This window comes from Phoxinus phoxinus (genome assembly GCF_949152265.1).
Source record: "Phoxinus phoxinus genome assembly, chromosome: 24".
Classification (NCBI taxonomy): domain Eukaryota; kingdom Metazoa; phylum Chordata; class Actinopteri; order Cypriniformes; family Leuciscidae; genus Phoxinus; species Phoxinus phoxinus.
This window is the reverse complement of record NC_136899.1, coordinates 2,033,819-2,056,966: the sequence shown is the minus strand read 5'-3', so window position 1 is coordinate 2,056,966 and position 23,148 is coordinate 2,033,819. Positions and strand designations below refer to the sequence as shown.

The 23,148-nt window shown below is 38.0% G+C and overlaps 4 protein-coding genes across 9 annotated transcripts in view; 2 read left to right on the top strand and 2 right to left on the bottom strand.

Moving 5' to 3' along the window:
- Nucleotides 1–111: 111 nt before the first annotated feature.
- crygn2 (crystallin, gamma N2) lies at nt 112–5,408 on the top strand. Of its 2 annotated transcripts, none has more exons than XM_079602162.1 (5): nt 112–200; nt 2,028–2,421; nt 3,505–3,753; nt 4,798–4,943; nt 5,174–5,408. In XM_079602162.1, the coding sequence occupies exons 2-5, from the start codon at nt 2,401–2,403 to the stop codon at nt 5,307–5,309; spliced, it is 552 nt and encodes a 183-aa protein (XP_079458288.1). In that variant the 5' UTR covers nt 112–200; nt 2,028–2,400; the 3' UTR covers nt 5,310–5,408. The 2 variants fall into 2 exon arrangements, with proteins under 2 accessions (XP_079458288.1, XP_079458287.1); XM_079602161.1 differs by having other exon boundaries at nt 173–683.
- Nucleotides 5,409–6,255: 847 nt separating this feature from the next.
- Nucleotides 6,256–17,322, bottom strand: nub1 (negative regulator of ubiquitin-like proteins 1). 3 transcript variants are annotated; one of them, XM_079602513.1, is made up of 16 exons: nt 17,200–17,321; nt 16,818–17,049; nt 15,875–16,039; nt 15,733–15,797; nt 15,217–15,281; nt 14,952–15,119; nt 13,684–13,772; nt 13,298–13,404; nt 12,063–12,249; nt 10,666–10,773; nt 9,409–9,561; nt 9,186–9,332; nt 8,604–8,631; nt 8,461–8,501; nt 8,197–8,383; nt 6,256–6,826 (listed from the first exon to the last, which is right to left on the bottom strand). In XM_079602513.1, exons 2-16 carry the CDS (start codon nt 16,932–16,934, stop codon nt 6,666–6,668), a joined length of 1,788 nt encoding a protein of 595 aa, XP_079458639.1. In that variant the 5' UTR covers nt 16,935–17,049; nt 17,200–17,321; the 3' UTR covers nt 6,256–6,665. The 3 variants fall into 3 exon arrangements, with proteins under 3 accessions (XP_079458639.1, XP_079458640.1, XP_079458641.1); XM_079602514.1 differs by lacking the exon at nt 8,604–8,631 and having other exon boundaries at nt 8,461–8,523; XM_079602515.1 differs by lacking the exons at nt 6,256–6,826; nt 8,197–8,383; nt 8,461–8,501; nt 8,604–8,631 and adding an exon at nt 8,703–8,855 and having other exon boundaries at nt 17,200–17,322.
- Nucleotides 17,323–17,989: 667 nt separating this feature from the next.
- LOC306992730 (uncharacterized protein) lies at nt 17,990–21,805 on the bottom strand. Its single transcript, XM_079601887.1, has 2 exons — nt 21,560–21,805; nt 17,990–20,171 (listed from the first exon to the last, which is right to left on the bottom strand). The coding sequence occupies exons 1-2, from the start codon at nt 21,720–21,722 to the stop codon at nt 19,747–19,749; spliced, it is 588 nt and encodes a 195-aa protein (XP_079458013.1). The 5' UTR covers nt 21,723–21,805; the 3' UTR covers nt 17,990–19,746.
- Nucleotides 21,806–22,862: 1,057 nt separating this feature from the next.
- The window catches only part of xylb (xylulokinase homolog (H. influenzae)), a 36,370-nt gene continuing 36,084 nt past the window's right edge, over nt 22,863–23,148 (top strand). For 2 of the 3 annotated variants that reach the window (XR_013796345.1, XM_079602036.1), the window contains exon 1: nt 22,863–22,992. Coding sequence is in view for 1 of the 3 variants with exons in the window: in XM_079602036.1 (XP_079458162.1) it covers nt 22,939–22,992 (54 nt within the window). In the remaining 2 variants the exon portion in view is untranslated. The remainder of the gene's footprint in view (nt 22,993–23,148) is intronic. The other variant, XM_079602037.1, reaches the window with a different exon arrangement.

Below are 23,148 nucleotides of genomic sequence, written 5' to 3'. Positions count from 1 at the left end.
AACAGTTTAAATAAAATACATCAGGAATGAAAATGTGGTGAGGTAAAATGTTTGTAGAGGGGAAAATATCACAATAATAAAAATAAAAAAGACTCAATGTTTGTAGAAATCAGTCTTCATTAGGCAGATGCAGTAATTGGTTAAATGAAGGTGCACATGCAGTTTGTTCAGTAAATAAGAGTAACGGAGGACATAAACAGGTGAAATTATGTTTAAAGATGTTATTTGTATGAATTTTCGATTTTATTCATTTTACTTTCGCTTTTTATTGCCAAAGTGTGAACAGTTTGTAACGAAACTTAACGAGACCTTCTCCAAGTCTGACTTCCCAGGTTGTCTATTATGAAAGCCTGTAGACTGATTTTTTTGTGAAGGATTCGGGACGTTTTTGCCGGGAAAATCAAAAGACGTTTACGCGCGCAATTGCAAGGACACGTGGATACATGAATGTTCAGGATAATACCGAAAGAGCCGTTCTGTACTGTAATGTCAATGTGTAATGCAAAGAAAAGGATTAATTCAAACTATAGTCAGATCTAGTCTCAAATATACTTTTATATAATCAGTTTATACTGTCAGTGTGATTTTACCTCATCGGTCGACATGATGCCGGTGAATTGCAGAGCTGATGCGAACAAAAAGTCATCTAAACGTCACTCAACAGCATGGACGGCTCTGCAAAGGTATTTCCAACTTCTTTTAAGGAAGTTTTTGAACGAAAAATAACCTCGCCGTGAGTATATTTACCGGGGCTTTGAATCATGTTCATTCAGTCTTTTAAATGGGTGAAGAAGCACAACATTAAAAGTTAAGGTGATTCCGAAATTCGAAGGGAGATTAGAAGCAATTAATTGTGGTTTATGTTTTGTGAATTATTCTGAAAATGTTCAGTAACGGTAATAAAGTATAGCCTACATTTTTTTTCTTTATTATTGAATTTTAATAATAACAAAACAGTTTATAGCCTACATATATATAGATGCACACTGTTCTGCTTCTTCTTCTTGTTTAATGGCGATCAACTCCTAAGGAGCATTATCGCCACCTACTGTACTGGATGGCAAATTAACCTTGGGTGATAAGTCTGAAGTTTAAAACTGTTTCCTCTTCCTTCTCACAAATGGACCATTGACTATCTATTTATATTTCCTTGTTGAACCTTACTCTATCGTCCCACACTGTTGCCATCCTGTTAGTCTTTTGTAAATCTCTTGAATTAGCCAATTAGCAAGCCACTTCCTGAATGACACTATCCTCCAGGAAGTGGAAGTGACATCACTTTGGAGGGAAAACGGCAGAATGATGAATTATTACTGGGTTTGATTAATTCTGGGATGTTTTCTGTCTCTCCAAATACATCCATCCTGTTCAATTAAAATGACTCAAATCAGTTTGATAATATCAACATTACAAAAGATATGTGAAATGCTATGAAAATTATCTTCCAAGTTGACGTCCTCGTGTAATTGAGCAATGACCAACTTCAGCTCTTTATCAACCTGCTTTTTTTAATGTCATTGAGTAAATAATCAAATTATACATTAATATAACTAAGATTGAAACCAGATAATCTGATATATGCTTACATTACGCATATTTCTATATATTTTACAGTACGCAGGTTCTAGAGGAATGATCCACATATTGTTTCAATCCACTGATTCATAAATGTATAACAAGATGAATGTGATTCAGAACAAGATTAATATTGTGATACCAATAAAGACCGGACAGGATGATCTGATTAAAAACTAATTACACATGCAGTAATGAATCAGAAACGACAGAACGGCTGTTTCATTAAAACCAGATCGAGCCGTGAATCAATCACACAATCACAGACGCAGTTTCTGGGGTTTCTAACTCATTTACTCCAAGAACAAGCTTGATAAAAGCTCGTTAATATATCTGAGGATTCATTAAGTCAAACAAACTCTGTTCTCACTGATGAATGCATGATTCATATTTTGATTCAAATCCAATTTGAATGGATTATGTGAGTTTGTTTTCCTTCTAAAACTCTCCAGATATTCAGAAGGTCTCGCCTCAAACCCTCAGATATGAAGCTAAACAATAATTTCATGTCATCTGGATTGTGCGAATGCATATTCACTGGGACACGAGAGCAGTTCGACTGAACACAAGCCTTGCTTTTGTAAAAATGGAGCCACAAAGTCGAGCGAAGCAGAATCTATTGTGGCGTGGACTGAAGCCCAGCATCAGCAGAGCGCCGGGAAGCGTCCCATCAGCAGAAGCTAAAGCCCTCCATTGTGGGACCTTTGTGGAGCGGCTCTCGCGAGATCGGCCCGCACGCCACCGGCTGTATATATTGGGCTGTCCAACTTTTCCCGTGTCACACTTTCTCACGTGTGGGTCAGTTTGGACGGTATCCAGTGGAAAATGTCGCAGTATTCTGGAAAGGTAAGGATCTGATTGGTCACGGGTCAAGAGAACACCATCTTTCTCACAGAAAGCAGCCTTTAGCTGAAAACATGTTCAGCACGTATGGATCTTCATCAAATCCCGTTCCTCGTGAAGTGTTATGCCTTTACTCTGTTAATATGTAGGCAGATGTTTGTCCTCGGCTTAGGCCCTGCACACGTGGGCTGTGCGATTTCTGCTATTAGAGTTTTTCTTCATATTTTGAAATAGATTTCAGTTTTGGTATTTTATGTTTTCATTTCAATTTTAGTTAAAGTTTTAGTAATGTGTGTTTTTGTCTTTTTATATATATATATATATATATATATATATATATATATTAAATTAGACTATATTTTTGAAATGGTATTTAAAATTTTTGATATTTTGTTGCGTGTTTTTGTCTTTTTTTATGTCTGTATAGTTTTTTTAAGTTTTAGTTTTTGGTAATATTCTGAATTAGTTTTTTTTTGTTATTTTGTAAATATTTTGTCATTTATTCATATTTTTTATTATTAAGTTTTAGGTTTTGTTAATATTTTGAGTTAGATTTTTTAAAATATATTTTTCATTTTCATTTTAGTTAAAATTTAGTTAAAACTTTTTTTGTCGTTTTTTGTCATTTTTATTATTTTATGTCTATGTAGTTTTTATTTAGTTTTAGTTTATTAATATTTTGAATTAGATCAATTTAATTTTAGTTAAAATTTTAGAAATTGTTATTTTCTTTTTTTAATTCTTTTTTTAATGTCTAAATATTTTTTTTGTTATTTTAGTACTTCAACTTAAACTAAATGGAAACGAGAGACATTGCTTTAGCAACTAGTTGAAATAAAATAAGTTTTAATGTTTTTATATATATTTTTTCAAGTAATGAAAATGGTTTTAGTGTTTAACTATGATAACCCTGGCTTGGAGAGTTTCTGGCATTATTTTATATTTATCTTGACATCAGTTTCTCATAGATGTCTCACAGGAATGGAAAAGATTTGTTCCGGCCCGTGACATGAAGGTTTTGGCTAGCGTTGCGTTATCATAAAGTGTTTTCGTCATGATTGATCTGAATCTCCCTCTGGTCCTCAGATCGTGTTTTACGAGGGCCGCTGCTTCACCGGCAGGAGGCTGGAGGTGTACGGCGACTGCGATAACTTCCAGGATCGTGGTTTCATGAACAGGGTGAACTCCATCCGTGTGGAGAGCGGCGCCTGGATCTGCTTCGATCATCCCGACTTCAAGGGTCAGCAGTATATCCTGGAGCGCGGGGAATATCCCGAGTTCCAGCGCTGGAACTCCCACAACGATCACATGGGCTCCTGCAAACCCATCAGGATGGTGAGGCATTCATAGAAGAACCGTTTCTGGTTCCCTAAAGACCCGTTCAGTGATCAGTTCTGCAGAACGATCAGAAAAAAGTCAAATCTTAGTGTAAAGAACATTTGAATAATCTAAAGAACTCAATGGAGGTTAAAGGTTATTTGTGGAACTATCGATAAATCAATAAATGACCTCACTTCAGTTGTTGAGAGCATTGCATTATGGGATGCAGCATCTCACGCGATATGCTCTGTTGTTTACTGCATATTTAAAAAATGTGTCATTCCATGCATTCAGGAAATCTGCGTACTCAACATCAATCTCCACCCTAGATATAACACACTAGTAACCTTAATGCTATAAACATGACGCATTTATGAGGCCGTGCATGAAAACATGTCCGATATATCGACAACATGATTTAAAAAAAGCAGTGCATGAAAAAGACACATGATAAACATTGTCACATGACCTCATTACATGTGTCACTATGGAAAGTGAAGTCAAGAGCATTGCATTATGGGATGCAGTATCTGACACAGAATGTATATTTTATAAAATGTAGGATGTTATTCCGTGCATTCAGGAAATGTGCATGCTTCATACTGCAGAAATCATAAGAGTTGTGTGCAATTCCAGACATAATGTACTTCATACTGCAGAAATAGAGCTGTAATTTTGCTGTATATTGCATATTTTATATAGTTTATGCAGTGTTATTCCATGCATACGTGAAATCTGCATAGTATGCATGCTTTATACTTCATAAATAGTTGAAATTAAGTTGTGTGAAGCATGTTTTAGAAAATGTTATCCATGCATACAGGAAAATTGCATACTGTGCATAGTATGCATACTTCAACTGCAGAAATAGAGTTGTAATTTTAATACTGCATATTTTAGAAAATGCTAAATGTTATCCATGCATACAGAGATTGTGCTTATGTGCACGATATGCATGCTTCATACGGCAGAGTTGCATGTAATTCCAGCTGTAAAATGTCATGAGAACTCTATAGAAGTGCCCTGGAGTCATGAAGTGTGCTTGTGCTTGTCTCTCAGCACGGCGAGCACTACAGGATGGAGATGTTCGAGGGCTGCAACTACACCGGTCAGTGCATGGAGTTCTGTGACGACTGCCCCTTCCTCCAGAGCCGCGGATTCAACACGAACTGCGTCAACTCCATCCGAGTGTTCGGTGACGGAGCGTGAGTTCACTTCCCTCGAGCTTCTGTGGACATGAACACACAGATCAGATGCTTTTAAACTATACACACCTGTCACTGCATACTCTATAGTATCATAGAATTAAGTTTGCATTGGATCTATATGTTTAGGTGTTGAAAAAAAAATGCATGCAATATTTATTAATTCAATTTTTAGCTTTAGTTTGGTGGGTCTTCTCCTCATCTCTTCTTCTTCTTCTCCTCTTCTTCAGGTGGGTGATGTATGAAGAGCCAAACTTCCGTGGCCGCATGTATATTGTGGAAAGAGGAAACTACTGCAGCCATAATGAGTGGCAGGCGCAGAACCCCAACATCCAGTCCATCCGCAGGATCGTCAACTACTTCTAAACCCTCCGCACCTCCTCCATCTCCAGCCCTCCTCTCCCTTTCTCTCTGAACATGTACAATAAACACTGAGAACCAAAACCAACACGGTATTTTATCACACTACAGTCTCTGTGTCCGTCACTGACTCCCAGCCACCTCGATGCACATCTTCTGTCAACGGCGAGAGTTTAGGATAACATTCTCAGTTCAAACCAGGTTTTTTGAAAGACATTAGCACTTTAATTCTGCGAGGACGCACTAAATTGATCAAAAGTGACAAAAGCATTTATTATGTGATTTCTACTTCAAATAAATGCTGTTCCTCTGAACTTTCTATTCATTAGAAAAAATTTAAACCAAATTTTTTACCAATTTTTTTTATCACAGTTAAAGCAGCAAAACTTTTCAACATTGATAATAATCATAAATGTTTCTTGAGCATCAAATCATCATATTATACTGATTTCTGAAGGATCATGTGACACTGAAAATTCAGATTTGATCACAGGAATAAATCACACTTTACTATATATTCACATAGAAAACATTTTAAAGTGTAATAATCTAAATTTTTACTATATTTTTAATGAAATAAATGAGCAGAAGAGACTTCTTTTAAAAAAAAAAAAATTTAAAATCTTAATTTGGCTTCACTGGTTCATTTTAAATTGTCCTGCAGTGTGAAAAATAAATGTATACATGTACAAATATTTAATTTTGTCTTAATTAGAGCTCATAAAAAGTAATATAAATAAAACCACAAAATATGTGTCAAAGTACCACAGTATAATTAGATGCTCATCACTGTGTGACTTATAAGGGACTAGAAATTGTTATAAAAAAAAATGAACAAGTTATATTATTTTAGTGTAAAATTGTCAGTGTAAATTAAACACATTTATTGAACATATTTGAAATCAATAGAGCAGCATTCAGCTTCCTAATGAAAAATGAGAGACACCATAGACACAGTAAATGTTCACAGTGAGTGAATCTTTATTGACATCTTCTGAAGATGAACCGTATGAACCTGAACAGAAGAATCAGAACGGAGGAAAACTAAAAGCACGTACATTCAGGATCGTGACATTAGAGTCTAAAATCACCATCAAACAAACAAAAGTTCTCCTGACCGGATATTTAAATAAAGCTTTCTTTCTTTTTATACATGGCATCAATCTTGTAGGAACTAAAATTATTTGACTGAAATCAACATTATTATTGAATAAATCTAAGGTCCTTTTTAGATTCAATGTTATTCGAAAACAAAAAAAGCATCAGACGTTTGGAACTCAAACACACGTGTGTGTGAAACATGACCGTCTGCATTGATTGGAGGAGAAAGAAACGTGTGAACGGTGTATCCGCTGACTCTCCTCATCCGGAGGACGTGGGCTGCTTGTCCAGACGGGATCTGATGAACTTCATGAGCTCCTGCTCTTCGTCCAGCGTGAGGTCCAGATAGTCTTCCTCGTGCCGGGGGATGTCCTCCAGAGCCTCGTTCACCAACTCCTCATCCAGAGGACTCGAAGCCGAAACTGCACACACACGCACACGCACACACACAGATATGCATATTTATAATATTAATAACAAAATTCATGTCATGTTATTCATTGTCATGTATACAAATTATTGTCCTTTTTATATCTTAATGTGTGTGTGTGTGTGTGTGTGAGATGGGCAGGTTTAAGGATAGAGGCAGTGTTAGGTGTGTGTGTGTGTGTGTGTGTGTGTGTGTGTGTGTGTGTGTGTGTGTGTGTGTGTGTGTGAGATGGGCAGGTTTAGGATAGGGGCAGTGTAAGGTGTGTGTGTGTGTGTAGTGTAAGGTGTGTGTGTAGTGTAAGGTGTGTGTGTGTGTGTGTGATGGGCAGGTTTAGGGATAGGGACAGTGTAAGGTGTGTGTGTGTGTGTAGTGTAAGGTGTGTGTGTGTGTGTAGTGTAAGGTGTGTGTGTGTGTGTAGTGTAAGGTGTGTGTGTGTGTGTGTGTGTGTGTGTGTGTGTGTGTGTGTGAGATGGGCAGGTTTAGGATAGGGGCAGTGTAAGGTGTGTGTGTGTGTGTGTAGTGTAAGGTGTGTGTGTGTGTGTAGTGTAAGGTGTGTGTGTGTGTGTGTGTGTGTGTGTGTGTGTGTGTGAGATGGGCAGGTTTAGGATAGGGGCAGTGTAAGTTGTGTGTGTGTGTGTGTGTGATGGGCAGGTTTAGGGATAGGGGCAGTGTAAGGTGTGTGTGTGTGTGTAGTGTAAGGTGTGTGTGTGTGTGTAGTGTAAGGTGTGTGTGTGTGTGTGTGATGGGCAGGTTTAGGGATAGGGACAGTGTAAGGTGTGTGTGTGAGTGATGGGCAGGTTTAGGGATAGGGGCAGTGTAAGGTGTGTGTGTGTGTGTGTGTGTGTGATGGGCAGGTTTAGGGATAGGGGCAGTGTAAGGTGTGTGTGTGTGTGTGTGTGTGTGTGATGGGCAGGTTTAGGGATAGGGACAGTGTAAGGTGTGTGTGTGAGTGATGGGCAGGTTTAGGGATAGGGGCAGTGTAAGGTGTGTGTGTGTGTGTGTGTGTGTGTGTGTGATGGGCAGGTTTAGGGATAGGGGCAGTGTAAGGTGTGTGTGTGTGTGTGTGTGTGTGTGTGTGTGTGTGTGTGTGTGTGTGTGTGTGTGTGTGTGTGTAGTGTAGTGTAGTGTAAGGTGTGTGTGTGTGTGTGTGTGTGTGTGTGTGTAGTGTAGTGTAAGGTGTGTGTGTGTGTGTGTGTGTGTGTGTGTGTGTAGTGTAGTGTAAGGTGTGTGTGTGTGTGTGATGGGCAGGTTTAGGGACAGGGGAGAGAATATACAGTTTGTACAGTATAAAAACCATTACGCCGATGGAGAGTCCTCATAATGTAGTTGCATCTACGTGCAACTATTTACTGCTGCTCTCACCGGTGTTGTCGGAGGAGGAGGAGGTGCTGGGTTCCTCTGAGGAAGAGGACGGAGGAGACGGAGACAGGAGATCAGGAGGAACGACACCCTGATGATCCAGCAGCATCTGTGTGGCCAACTCCAGATCATCTCCCATGAGCCTCAGCGCTGAGTCTGCCACGTCCAGCTGGAAGCCATACGACACCAGCTGCACACACACACACACACACGTCACGCTCACGATCTTACAGCTGAAGTCTGCATGTAAATCACAGGAACACACACCTGATCCAGCTTGGTCTGTCGGTCTGAACTCTGAGTCTGAGCTTCAGCGCCGTCCAGCAGAATCTGCAGAAGAACATCTCAGCGTTAATCATGAGTGTGTGTGTGTGTGTGTGTGTGTGTGTGTGTGTGTGTGAGTGAGTGAGTCTGAGCTTCAGCGCCGTCCAGCAGAATCTGCAGAAGAACATCTCAGCGTTAATCGTGTGTGTGTGTGTGTGTGTGTGTGTGTGTGTGTGTGTGTGAGTGAGTGAGTCTGAGCTTCAGCGCCGTCCAGCAGAATCTGCAGAAGAACATCTCAGCGTTAATCGTGTGTGTGTGTGTGTGTGTGTGTGTGTGTGTGTGTGTGTGTGTGTGTGTGTGTGTGTGTGAGTCTGAGCTTCAGCGCCGTCCAGCAGAATCTGCAGAAGTGTGTGTGTGTGTGTGTGTGTGTGTGAGTGAGTGAGTCTGAGCTTCAGCGCCGTCCAGTAGAATCTGCAAAAGTGTGTGTGTGTGTGTGTGTGTGCTCACGTAATAGGCCTTGTCCACGTCTCCTCGGGCCGCGTGTATGAGAGTGTGTGTGTGTGCGTGTGTGTGTGTGCTCACGTTATAGGCCTTGTCCACGTCTCCTCTGGCCTGATGCAGGGCTCGGGCCGCGTCTCTCTTACTGAAGCTGAGCTCCACCAGTGTGTGTGTGTGTGTGTGTGAGAGTGAGTGTGTGTGTGTGTGTGTGTGTGTGTGTGTGTGCTCACGTTATAGGCCTTGTCCACGTCTCCTCTGGCCTGATGCAGGGCTCGGGCCGCGTCTCTCTTACTGAAGTTCAGCTCCACCAGTGTGTTGATGTCCTGCAGACGTCGTCTCCTCTTCTCTCGCTCTCTCTCCTTCATCTCCTTCTTCTCCTGATGGACATCAGCACATGTTTAAACCTGAGGTCTCATGAGTGAACATGTGCTCTACGTGTTTATAGTGCAGAACCTTCTTCCTCTGTGTGATGTGCAGCACGGCCTCTGATAAATCTCCACGACAGGCTCTGAGACCCAGACGAGCGTCCTGGTCAGAGAAACCCAAACCAACCAGCTGTGCGATCTTGCCCGGGTCCAGAAACAACTGACCGAACAGACGCTCAACCTGACCGACACAGAGAGACAACCAGGAGTCACACTTGAGAAGAATCAAACGAGTCACACTCAAGAAGAATCAAACGAGTCATGGTCAAAAAGAAGAATCAAACGAGTCACACTCAAGAAGAATCAAACGAGTCATGGTCAAAAAGAAGAATCAAACAAGTCACACTCAAGAAGAATCAAACGAGTCATGGTCAAGAAGAGGAATCAAATGACTCATGGTCTAGAAGAATCAAACTAATCACTCTCTAGAAGTATCAAATGAGTTATATTCTAAGAATCAAACGAGTTATATTCCAAGTATACAAATGAGATATATATTAGAATAAAACCAGCCATATAATAAAAATCAAGACAAGTCATATTGTATCAAATTAAACGAGTCGTATTCTATTAAAATTAAACATGTTGTTTTCTATAAGAATCAAATGAGTCATATTCCAGATGAATCAAAACAGTCACAATCCACATGAATCAAATGAGTCACTTTTCAAGCATTTTATTGTTGTTATACAGTAACAAGAATAAAATGCTTCAAAAGTGACTCCTTTATGATTTCTATATGGTTTATTACATGTATTTAAATGTTGCAATGCTAAATGTATTCATAGCATTTTTATTTATCATTTTATATATTGATTTTGGAGTTAAATATGACTTGGATATCTTCTGACGTTCACGAGGGCTTGATTTAAATCCAGAATATTTTCAATAAACCTTGATTCCAAATTTTTTTTAATAATTTTTTTTTTTTTAATCTATGGAGTCAGTTCACCGCAGAAAAGATGGGAATTTAATTAAAAACATAAACTCCCATAATAAGTAAATATATTTGCCGCCGTCTACAGCATTAATGTGAAAATACACGTGAGTGGGTTCGATCTGTGATTTTAAACAAACGAGTTGAGCAAATGATTCAAAGATTCACTCGGAATTCTTCCACTGGTTCCGATCTACTGGTGACCAACAGGAAGAGTCACCAAATGAATCACTGAACAGTCAAAATAATCAAAAGATTCAATTAGATCACTGGGATGATTCACAATCTGCACTGCTAGTAGTACCGGTTCTTTTAGAGGTAAATAGACACAATAATGGAGACATTTACTTCTTTGAGCTTGTACGAGGCTTGGTTCTTGTTTCCGTCGTGGTACGCCAGCACACTCTGAAGAAGATACAGCCTCAGAAACAGCACGTCTTCTCCTCCAGTCTGGCCCTGCGAGACAGAAACACACAGATCATGCAGTGAACCAGTGTTGTTTTTGGCAGCCCTTTTAGTTTTAGTCTTAGTCTTTTTGACGAAAATGCTTTTTAGTTTTAGTCACATTTTAGTCACTTATAAACTTGATAGTTTTAGTCGACGAAAACACAAAAAGGTTTTAGTCAATTTTAGTAAAAAAAAAAAAAAAAAAAAGTCTTAAATTAATTTAGGTTAAAAAGTATTGGAAATGGGCTTAGGTTTGACAGGTTGCAGCAAGTGTTGCAATTCACAAAACAACAGTTAACCTTAAAACCTTTGCATAATAAACTAGACTTTCTGAATAATTCGATTGGTTGGGTCCTTACATGCGCTTCGTGAGGCACACACACACACACTAGCACACACACGCAAGGTCTCTCGCTCCCTTTCTCTGCTGTGCGCGCGCTACACATGCACGCTCTTGCTCGCTCGATCTAGATTCCGGGAGATTTTAACTAATTTGCGGGCAATTCTGAAATTATTGATCGTACAGAGGTCAAAATTATTGTATTTATAGGCAGAAATGACATGCATTGTGAACGTCAGACTTATAATCATTTTCGTTCCATCTCGTCTCGTTAACGAAAACTAGAAAACGTTTCGTCATGTTTTAGTCACCTTGGAGCCATTTTTAGCTAGTCATCGTAACGTTATTGTCATAAAAAAAAGGTGCGTCAACGAAATAATTGCGTTATCGTCATCGTTGACGAAAACAACATTGCAGTGAACACACACACACACACCAGCCTCAGAAACAGCACGTGTGGCTCTGCGAGCACACACGGATCATGCAGTGAACAAACGCACACACACACACACACACGTGAGGTGAAAAATAGGGATGCACCGAAATTTCAGCTGCCGAAAAATTATCGGGCTGAAAATAGCATTTATGTTTTTTGGCCAAATGAGAAAAAATGCTTCTTTAGTTTATTTAGTCAAAAAAAAAAAAATCTGTTAAATCTGATTCTGTAGTATACTGAAGAAATAATAATTTATTGATATTATTACATAGATATTTAATATTATTTTAATATAGGCCTATTTTCTGTCCAATTTTTGTGTTACTTGAAATAAAAGTCTGGTTATTTTATTTTATTGGCTTGAATTTTAGTTCATTCAGATTCATAAAATTATTGAATTTAATTAAAAAGTTTAATAATAAGACAATTATACAAAAAACTAATTTAAAATAAGAAAAGAATAAATATATATGTGTGGTCTCTCTGCATCCCTGATGAAGACGTGTTGATTGGCTCGCAGACCTTGATGAGCCTCAGCCGGCTCTGCTGTTCTCCGTAACACCGCTGGAAACACTCCTCGGCCCGGGACAGTCTCTGTCTGGCGTCGTTCAGGCAGTCCAGCTGCTCCAGAGCCTGGAAACACCACACCACATCCAGCTGCAGGACGGCGTAGTTATCCACCGTGTTCAGCAGCGCAGAGTTACACTTACTGGAGACACAGAAACAGAAACATCAGAGTTGCATGAGAGCAGCGTATTAAAATTCCTCAAACAGAATACATCCTAAAAAAATAGCTTTTGTAAGCTTTATACTTGTAAAATTACAGATTTTACAGAATGTTTAACATCAAAATTTAACAGCGCTGATGTCATTCTAATATTTGCATACTGAACTACCGGTATTATTGTTTGTTTTTTCATGATAAATATAATATAAAGAATAATTCCACAGTTCGCATGACAGCGCAATATTAAAATTCATCAAGTGTTAATAAATGCCTTACAAAATGTCTCACAATGTCAGAATGTTAAATGTCAGAATAACGGTGCTGATGTCATTGTAGTACTGAACTATAACTTGTATTTTTTTTATGCATTTATTTACATAATGATAAACATAAGAGATCATAACTGTAGAGTTTGCAGGACAGCGGTGTATTGTACTTGAAAGAAGCTTTATTCCAGTGTTATTTTAGTTTTCATTTTTCTTTTATTAATATTTTTGAATTAGCTTTTATTTTTATATTTTTAGTTGTCATGTTAATTTCAGTTCATTTAATTGTGCTTTTGTCATTTTATTAGTTTAAAAAATATATATTGATTGCTATTAAGGTTTAGTTTTCTGTCAATAACTTTAGTGCTTCAACTTAAACTTATTTCAGCTTATCACCAAAGCAACGTTTCTAATTCTAGTTTAATTTAAGTTTTTCAACTAATATGTATATTTTATTTTAATTCAATTAACAGAATGTTAGTTTTAGTTAACGATAATAACCCTGCTTTATACTTGCAAAATTACAGCTTGAAAATCTCCCACTTTATCCACACTGTCAGAACGTCGGGGTCATTGTAATATCTGCATACTAAACAATAATTGGTCTTTTTTTCAACCATTGTTGATTGTATTATTACCGGTCTTTGCCTTTTTGCATATATGCAGGCATTTATACACTGCAAAGATGATATTTTGCTCTGTGTTGTCATGAAGTGATGTATTATTGATATGATGATTAATGTAAAGTGATGATGAAGTCGTACTTGAACTGTTCGTCCGCGAGGAGTAGATGACACAGAGCAGCGCTGTGATCTCTCTTCTTCATCAGAGATCGGCCTTTCTCGTGGAAACCCATCGCCAGGATCAGAGCCTGAGGTCAGCAGAGGAATTCAAGACATGGGATATTAATGCATCTGTCTGAACACACACTCATAATGATGTGCTAGACCTAAACCAATGATTGACGAGGAAAAAAAAAGAGTCAGAAAATCACTGATCACTTTAAAACCAATCTATTGAAGGATTGTAAACTCATGCAGGCATTCGTTTGATTTCATCTGTGAGTTTCAGAAGGCTGGATGACACATTTATTATTAGAGTGATATTTGGGACATGGATGGACACAGTAACATGAAGACGGCAGGATCACCTTCCTCTCGTCGTTCGGGATCTGGAGAGGATTTCCTTTCTGATCTGCGATCTCTAAAAACGGGGTATTGGTTGGATCCTCACTCCCATCTGAGCGATACAGAAGTGGAAATTATTTATTATTGACTAGTATTATTATTCAAATAATTTATTATTGACCAAGAACATCATATACTGTATATATATATATTTGGTAACACTTTACAATAAGGTTTGTTAGTTAACTACATTAGTTAACATGAACTAATAATGAATTGCACGTATACAGCATTTATTAATCTTTATTTCAACATTTACTAATACTTTATTAAAATCTTGTGCACATTAGTTCATGCGCTGTGAACTAACATGAACTAACAATGAACAGCTTTATTTCTATTAACTAACGTTAACAAAGATTAACAAATACAGCAACAAATGTATTGCTCATTGTTAGTTCATGTTTTAATACATTTACTAATGAACCTTATTGTAAAGTGTTACCATATATTTATATTAGTGCTCTCAAATCGATCAAACACGGTTAATTGCATCTAACATAAAAATGTGTGTGCAAGCTAAAGAAGAAATTTTATTTATATATTTATTAAAATGTTTAGATATTTTATATATGTACCGGTATATATGTATATAACATATATGTAACATGTATAATTGACACAAAAAAAAATTTACCGGTACATAATTATTTATGCATTTAAAAATATTTATTTTAAAAAATTACATATTATATATACAGGTGAAACACCAAAAATTAGAATATGGTGCAAAAGTTCATTTATTTCAGTAATTCAACTTAAAAGGTGAAACTAATATATTATATAGACTCATTACATGCAAAGTGAGATATTTCAAGCCTTTATTTGTTAATATTTTGATGATTATGGCTTACAGCTTATGAAAACCCCAAATTCAAAATTAGAATATTGTGAAAAGGTTTTCATAACTGTAAGCCATAATCATCACAATTATAACAAATAAAGGCTTGAAATATCTCACTTTGCATGTAATGAGTCTATATAATATATTAGTTTCACCTTTTAAGTTGAATTACTGAAATAAATGAACTTTTGCACCATATTCTAATTTTTCCAGTTTCACCAGTAGTATAAAAAGTACTCACACACACATTAGTTTCTACGTAAGTGTGTCAATTTACACATTCTGATGAAGGTATTAGTTATTATGTTATATTATGTGTTGTATTTTGGATCTGGATCTGGTGTAAACATGCGTGTGAATGTGTGTAGGACGTGAGATGTTGTTCACCTCTCTCCGACAGGATCTGGAAGCCCTTCTGTGTCCTCTGCACTCCTTCATCCTGACTGCGCTTCTTCTCCTCTTCCTCCAGCATCACGTTCTTCACCTCATCCGACGTCACGTTCAGCACCATGACCTTACTGTTGTTCTTCACGTTCTGCTCATCCAGCCTCATCCCTTAAACACACACACACACACACACGGCTCGTCTTACAACATGCGCTGGTTAATGCGTGTATGAATGCATCTTCATTAACGGGCGTCAGTCGGTTACCTGGAGACAGCTTCTTCCCACTCAAGATCAGATTGAAGTGTTTGAATTTAAACTCCTCGCTTATCCTTAAAAAGAAGCAGAAGAAGATTATAATCACACACAGGATTCAGAGGATGAGATCGAACCGTTTAAATGAGTGAATCACTTCAGAAATGATTCACCAAGAAATCAACATTTTCACTTCATAAATGATTCATTTTGCAACACTGACTCTGTTATGAACTGAACTGAATATTGTCTGCACTGATCTTGTTTCATAATTGATTAACTTCAGTGTTATTGAACTGAATCGAATCAACCCTGAACGGACACTATGGTCTTCTGTAGAGCTGCTAATAGAACTGAACTGATCTGATCTTGTTTCATAATTGATTAACTTCAGTGTTATTGAACTGAACTGAATCAACACTAACCTTTACATCAGAACTGACTTTGTTTCATTTATTCTGTTATTTCCCTGTTCGTCTCTGTGAAGCTGCTTTGAGAGAGTCTGTATTGTCACATGTCTGGACTCACCGCTGCTTCAGCTCTTGTGTGGTGATGTCCAGTTTGGTTTTTAAATGTTCTTTCCTTTTCTTTTTCTTGAAGGAAACAACAAACGCAGAGTTAGATCAGTAAACGGTTGAGTGAGAGTGAATGTGAAAGCATGATCCCGCACCTCTCCGTCTCTGGGCAGGTGGAGCTCAAGCGAAGCCACTGACGTCTCTTTAAACTCTTTATTCCCTTCATCTTTCCTGCTGGAGTCTGATCTGATGATCTCCAGCGTTGACATCACATCCTGCACAGGGAAGCCGGTGACAGGAGCGTACTTCACAGCCAGTTCCTGAGCAGAAGACACGAGTGAAGCAGTTAAACACACACACACACACACACACACACACCAGCTCCAGTTCCTGAGCAGAAGACACGAGTGAAGACACGAGTAAATCAGTCAGCAGGAGAAACAGGTCATCGAACAGGTGTTTCACACACACACACACACACACACACACACACACACACACACACACACACACACACACACTCACACTCACACCAGTTCCTGAACAGAAGACATGAGTGAAGCAGTTAGCAGGAGAAACAGGTGATCGAACAGGTGTTTTACACACACAAACACACACACACACACACACACACACACACACAGACACACACACTCAGTCACTCACTCACTCACTAGTTCCTGAACAGAAGACATGAGTGAAGCAGTTAGCAGGAGAAACAGGTGATCGAACAGGTGTTTCACACACACACACACACACACACACACACACACACACACACACACACACACACACAGACACACACACTCAGTCACTCACTCACACCAGTTCCTGAACAGAAGACATGAGTGAAGCAGTTAGCAGGAGAACCAGGTGATCGAACAAGTGTTTCACACACACACACACACACACACACAGAGAGAGAGAGAGAGAGAGAGAGAGAGAGAGAGAGAGAGAGAGAGAGAGAGAGAGAGAGAGAGAGAGAGAGAGAGAACACAGAACACACACACACACACACACACACAGAGAGAGAGAGAGAGAGAGAGAGAGAGAGAGAACACAGAACACACACACACACACACACACACACACACACACCTGTATGTTGTGGAGCTCCGGGTCTCCGGTGTCGGTCGTGTAGGGCTCGAGCCACAGACGGATGTTGTCCTGCCGGAGGAGAGCGATCAGCCGGGCCTGGATGTGCTGCTCATCCATCGCTACACACCAGCAGAGATGATGAGGAGGATGAGGAGGAGGAGGATGAGGATCGGAATCAAACGCGTCTGGAACTGAAACTGAAACCAGCAGCTCTTGAATGGATGGAAATCCCCTAGAAATCCAGAATATACGCTTAAAATATCATCAGCGATTAGACACATTTCGACGGTTTATATAGATGATATACTTCTTTATGTATGTAAATGTGTTGTTAATGTGATTAAATATCTCGGTTGTTGTCGAGATGTTGAGGACGTCTCACCTTCTCTGCTGCGCTGCGCACACGTGATGTTGTTGTTGTTTTCTTCCTGGTTCTCAGTCATTTCCGGTCACGTCATCAGATTTTTGTTTTTGTTTGTTTTTAGCACCTCCTGCTGGACGAGGGATGAACAGTTTCTCTTTTTTTTTCATTGTTTTTCCATTTATGTTTATAATAATGGTAATAATTTCTTATTCTGATGTATTTAGAACACAGTTTTATCTAAAGCCACTCGTAAAGGAGGAAATGCAAGTGCTTGTTCCTGATAGTTCACATGACTAAATTGAGTAATTTGTCATATATCCAGATAAAAATGCATTGATTTCATTCGTTACAGCAACGGTTTGGAGAACATTGTCAATAAAAAAGCAAATAAACAGTTTATATGTATTATATGTCATTAATATAGAGCTTTTTATTTAATGAATAATTAGTGTGTGTGTGTGTGTGTGTGTGTGTGTGTGTGTGTGTGTGTGTGTGTGTGTGTGTGTGTGTGTGTGTGTGTGTGTGTGTGTGTGTGTGTGTGTGTGTGTGTGTGTGTGTGTGTGTGTGAATATTTTTTAAATGTTTGCATACTGTTGTATACTTTGTTCTAATAATAAAAATATAATATTTGTAATGATTAATTTGATTATTGTAAATCATAATGTATAAATGCTAATGTATAATTAGATAGATATTTTTTAAATCATCAATGTTTACACTGAAACTTACTTTGCAAACAATTTTCACAAATAGTTACAAAGAATATGAGGTGACACACTGAATTAAACATGAAATGATGAAGTAGAAAGACTGAAATATTGTTGTTTTATTTACAATTTTTTACAGTGATCAAACATTGATTAGACAATTAACCTATTGATTGTGCAAACTATGCAAAGGAAACATAAGTAATATGATGCAAATGCATCTGGTGTCTCTAATCATTCAATTACTTGACTCCTGTAATATAATGTTAATGTATTATAAACCAATGTATCTCAATATCAATATGTCAAGTGCACATGAGCTTTCTTCATGCTGGATGAATATCAATAAAGCAATAAGAAATATCCACTATTTATGTTGTCAGCTCATTTCTGTCAGAATACTACTGGTACATAAAAAAAAGAAAAGTATGAAATGCTTACTGCACATGTTGCCAAAATCATGTTCTAAGAATGTTCCCATTAAGTTAACGTTATTTCTAAATGTTCTCTGAACGTTAAAATGTTACTTTTTAAGATTTTCTGAGCGTTCCGAAACAAGAAACATTTAGAAATGTCAAACAAACTAAAACGTTTCAGAACAGTTCCATGAATTATGAGATTTTGAGAGCATTTAGAGACTAGAAAACTTTGAACGAATGTTCTATTAAAGGTGCAGTGTGATTTTAGCGGCATCTAGTGGTGAGGTTGCGAATTGCACCCAACAGAAGTTACGGTGGCCGACAGGAAGTGATGTCGTCGTCTGAGACAGCAGAGAGAGTAGCCAGTTAATCAATGAGGTTTCTATACAAAGATACATTAAGAAAATATGTTAACTTAATTATTCAGTAAAACGATATGTTATTGTTACTTGTTCATCATGTGTGTCAGTGTTTTATTCGCTATCTTTAGCAGCTTCTGTGCATGAAGAACAACATAGTGACGAAACGCGTTTGTCCGCTCAGGGCCACCGTAGAAACATCGATGTAAGGAGACCCGCGGTGTGTGTGGATAGAAATGCTCATTCTACATAAAAGTGAATTTATATATGCTGTTTCTTTCTTTAAGTAGTATAAATTACTGGTTTCTAATGTTTATCTTAAATTATTAATATTATTTGCACAATAGATAGCCCTTATTCTTTTTTTCTCTTATTCACTGATTGTATAATTAATACTGTTTAGTGTTATCTTTTTGGATGTCATATTGTTGTTGTATGTTATGTTTATTGTCTTAAAAAAAAAAAAGCTCATTCTAAGCTATAAAAACATAACGGTTCATTGTGTAAGGTCTTTATACACCACTGAAAACATAGTTATGAATATGATATTGCATTTCTGTCAACAGATCCTCCTATATACAGGTTTCTTGTATACAAACAATACCGGATGCGCGCGCATCCTAGAGGCAAGACCGCTATATGTTATGCCGAGTTCTGTAAAAGAACATTGTAATTAACGTAGATTTCGCATTGTTTGTAAATTCTTGTTGACTCAATAATAAACTGCAATTTCAGAGTTGGATCTGTTTGCTTGTGTTTCATTTGCATATTAATATAACATTATGTAAAACGTTAGTTAGTTGACTAGTATGAAATTGTCCAACTAAGTTTGCGAATCATAAAAACATGACATACCCTATGCATTTAGGTTAGTTTACAGCACAACAGCTCCGCGTCATCTCTGCTTCTGCTAGATATAGCCGTAAAGAGTGTTGCTTTCTGCCTCTTAGATGCGCGCGCATCTACGTGATGACGTTGCACAGAAACCCGTGTATATTACACAGTGCACCTTTATCGTTACTGTGCATTACATTCTGAGACCGTTCCCTGCCGGTTAGTGTCAGTCACGGTGTGTCCTGGTTAAAGTGACGCGTACAGGCCGAGTCTCCTGGCGGTCTCGGACTTCCTCAGGCTCTTCCTCTGCGGGAACGGCTGGAGTCTGGATCCCGCAGGAGTGGAGCGATAACTCCCGAAGCTCATCTGACGGGACAGGACCGCTGGAGCAGAACACTTCCTGGAGTTCAGAACACTGCCGTTCTTCATCTTCAGATCGAGAGAGTCCGAGAGCCGTTCCGAGTCTGAGCTCGCGCTGGAGGCTTCTTCAGAAGACACGTGACCGCTGTGTTCAGATCCAGATGTGGTGTGTGTGAGACGGTGAGCGTCCAGATGTGTGCGCCACTGACCGCCAGCGCAACCCACTGCAAACTCGCTGACCTGTGCTTGTGTTGAAGAACGCTTGACCTGGAACACGGGATGTTCACCATTTATCTCTTCACTGTATTGTGCTGTAGATGAACACAAGAAGAGCATTTGAGCATCATTAAATACAACATCACATGATCATCATTCTTCCCTCGGGTCATTTTGACCCGGAAATAAATTTTGAAGATTAAAAAAAAAAAAAAAATTGTGTTTATCAGAGTGGTCCAAGACCTTTAGGACTTCAATTTTTAAAAAAGGTAACAAATCCTTTCCTTGCGGGTCAATTTGACCTCCTTAGGAATAAATGTAATGCGAGGAATAGTTCAGTAGGCTATATTTAGAAAAACCTAAAAATGCTCAAAATTCAAGCTAAAAATGCCCAAACTCAACTCATTTGCTGCATATACAGCTATAACGCCATCTAGTGGCTACAGTCGTGACATATCATGTTATATTATTTTTAACCCACAAGAGGTCAGCAAAGACACCCAATGTAAGATATTTATAGCTGAATTAAATAGTTTAGGGATGAAATTGAGAGTTATTTTGAACGAATGGTTGAAAGAATGTGAGGAATGTGCTTAAATCTAGTAATTTCATGTTAAATAGAATAACAAAAAATCTCCAAAAAAGATTAAAAAAAAAAAATAGAATAAATATGATCAAAATGAAATAAAATAAGCTTTTTGGACAACTTTTTTTAAAGTATAATTTTAGGGCTTCCCGCGAGGGAAAGTTAAGAGGTTGAATGGAATAAATGTAGGCCTAAATCATGTTTTGTAAGACTTCCCTAACATGGAACGTTCTCAGAATGCTCTGGCAAGATTCTCTCAGTGTTACAAACAAACGTTCTTCCAGTTATGTTATTAAAGCGGTTTTTTCTTTTTTTTTTTTCTTTTTTTTTCTCAGAGTTATCTGGCCTTTAATAATGCTCTCAAAACGTTATTTATAGACATTGTTAATGGAACGTTTTTATTTTATTATTAAATGTTAGGCCTACTACTTGTTTCATAATATTCAGAGAACATTCAAAAGTAACGTTCCCATAATGTTTGCAAAAATCACGAAATGGAATGTTGGAAAGAGTTGCATTGAAGAATAGAACATTCAGAAATAACATTTTCATAACTTAATATCAACGTTACCAAAACGATCTTAGAACATATTTTGATCGCTGGGTATTTAAGGTCAAATGTATGTTTTGGTTTTGTATGTTGAGTAGCCTAATGAATGAAAATAATAAAACCACAGTGACAAACATTAGGACAAAAGCTACTGTAAATAAAGAAGATTGCACTGCAGGACAAGAGTACATACAATCAGGGTAGGGCAAGTTGTCACATGATGCTTTTTTCTTCATGCATTTTGGTTTTATTCCACCCTTGCATGGGTTATAATAGTGAAAATGCTGAATATATATATATATAACGTTCTCAGTTAGCTGAGTGCAAATCCAAACATGAGTTCGTACCTGTTTTGAAGCACAGCACATGCGTCTGCCGTCTCTGCTCGTCTCTGATGGAGTTGTATTGCTCTTTTAACAGTGCGATGTCCATCCTAACACTGCTCTGGTCTGTCCTCATCTCTCCCCACACATCTGACCGCATCAGAGATGAGCAACAGCACGGCTTCATCCTGATAACACACACTTTTATCGAAGTATGATCATAAATGCGGCTTTCCTCTGAACAGAAGATCTCGTGTGGATGTGTGCTTTGTGGGCATTGCCTCCAAGAAGTGCAAACAAACCAATTCAAGGTTGTTCTGTTTGCAAAGAAGACAATGTTAAGATATGCATCATGTGCAATATTCATATATTAATATTCATGTGATGTGCAAAGTCTGTGTGAGAAACAAATAAATAAGGTAAAAGAAAGACATTAGAAAAATTAAATTATGCGGTTAAACTTCATAATTTCATTAATCATCCGTTCCTCGGCATGTTTGCACAGTATTGTTGATGCAGTGGGTGAGGTGGACTTATTTTGCACGTAATTATGTTAAAGTTGAAGTGTATTGGCTAGTAGTAATAGCCTACTGCTGTTTGTTTAGGTGAATTGCTTGCAATATTGAAATAATATAATACTGTATGCCATATGGTTATTAATTAACTGAGACATGAATATTATTGCACAGAAAAAAATTATCGTTTGAAAATGCCTTTAATTCTCTCTTTCTCTCAGATGAAATGTGCTTCATTTAAACTAAAATACACATTTACATAACACAATATCCAACATCCAACTTTGATAAAATACAATTTAACACTTCAGTGATTTAAATTCACCTCAAATTGCGTGACTGCTTTATTTCACACACACTTAAATGACTGTGGTGTGAATAAGTTATGTACACGTGCATGTTTAATCTTCTCTTTCTCCTGTTCACTTCCTCTGATATACTTCCATGAATTTTCTCAGACATTAATTAGTTTTCCTGTTTCTGAATATTAAATATATATTAGTACATTAGCTGTTTTAAATACATATTTCTAAACCGTTACACAACGGACATGCCTTGGGCTACAGGTTAAAGTTAATGAAACTTTGCAAAACATGTTTTTTTCGGAGATGCGCAGTCCCTTTAAGTGTCCTGTACCTGTTAACATCACATGCTCGCTGAGGTCATGAATATTCATTAGGCTACATGAAGTTCGCCGACGTGATTGGTGAGTGGAACTCTAGTCTGCGGGTGAGTGAACGAATCCAGCCCTGGTGAAGGTTGAGCTTATGAATATTAAGCAGGTCACATGACTGTCGCTCCAGGAAGTTTGCGTTAGCGTCCTCATGAATATTAATGATGTGAGCCTTCGCTACTGTAGCGTTCGATGGCGGGATGTTTGTGATCTGAATGGCTGAGGTCGCAGATTCTTGTTTTCTTGGGTTTGACTTCAGCACGCAACAGGTAGAAACACACACACACACACACACACACACACACACACACACACACACACACACACACACACACACACACACACACACACACACACACACGCTTTTAATGAAGAGGGGTGTTTATAAATACACATGTCAGTCTTGTACTGGAGAAGTCACTTAC

Bases quoted from the DNA above. Each gene is read 5' to 3' on its own strand.
- LOC306992730 (XM_079601887.1), bottom strand. From the start codon at position 21,722: ATGAAGCCGTGCTGTTGCTCATCTCTGATGCGGTCAGATGTGTGGGGA. The intron at 20,172-21,559 runs GTACGAACTCAT...GTTCATCTACAG, and splicing joins TGTGCTGTGCTTCAAAACAG to CACAATACAGTGAAGAGATA.
- crygn2 (XM_079602162.1), top strand. From the start codon at position 2,401: ATGTCGCAGTATTCTGGAAAG. The intron at 3,754-4,797 runs GTGAGGCATTCA...CTTGTCTCTCAG, and splicing joins CCTGCAAACCCATCAGGATG to CACGGCGAGCACTACAGGAT. The intron at 4,944-5,173 runs GTGAGTTCACTT...CCTCTTCTTCAG, and splicing joins CGAGTGTTCGGTGACGGAGC to GTGGGTGATGTATGAAGAGC.
- nub1 (XM_079602513.1), bottom strand. From the start codon at position 16,934: ATGGATGAGCAGCACATCCAGGCCCGGCTGATCGCTCTCCTCCGGCAG. The intron at 15,798-15,874 runs GTGCGGGATCAT...GTTTCCTTCAAG, and splicing joins ACCTGCCCAGAGACGGAGAG to AAAAAGAAAAGGAAAGAACA. The intron at 9,333-9,408 runs GTTCTGCACTAT...GATGTCCATCAG, and splicing joins ACATCACACAGAGGAAGAAG to GAGAAGAAGGAGATGAAGGA.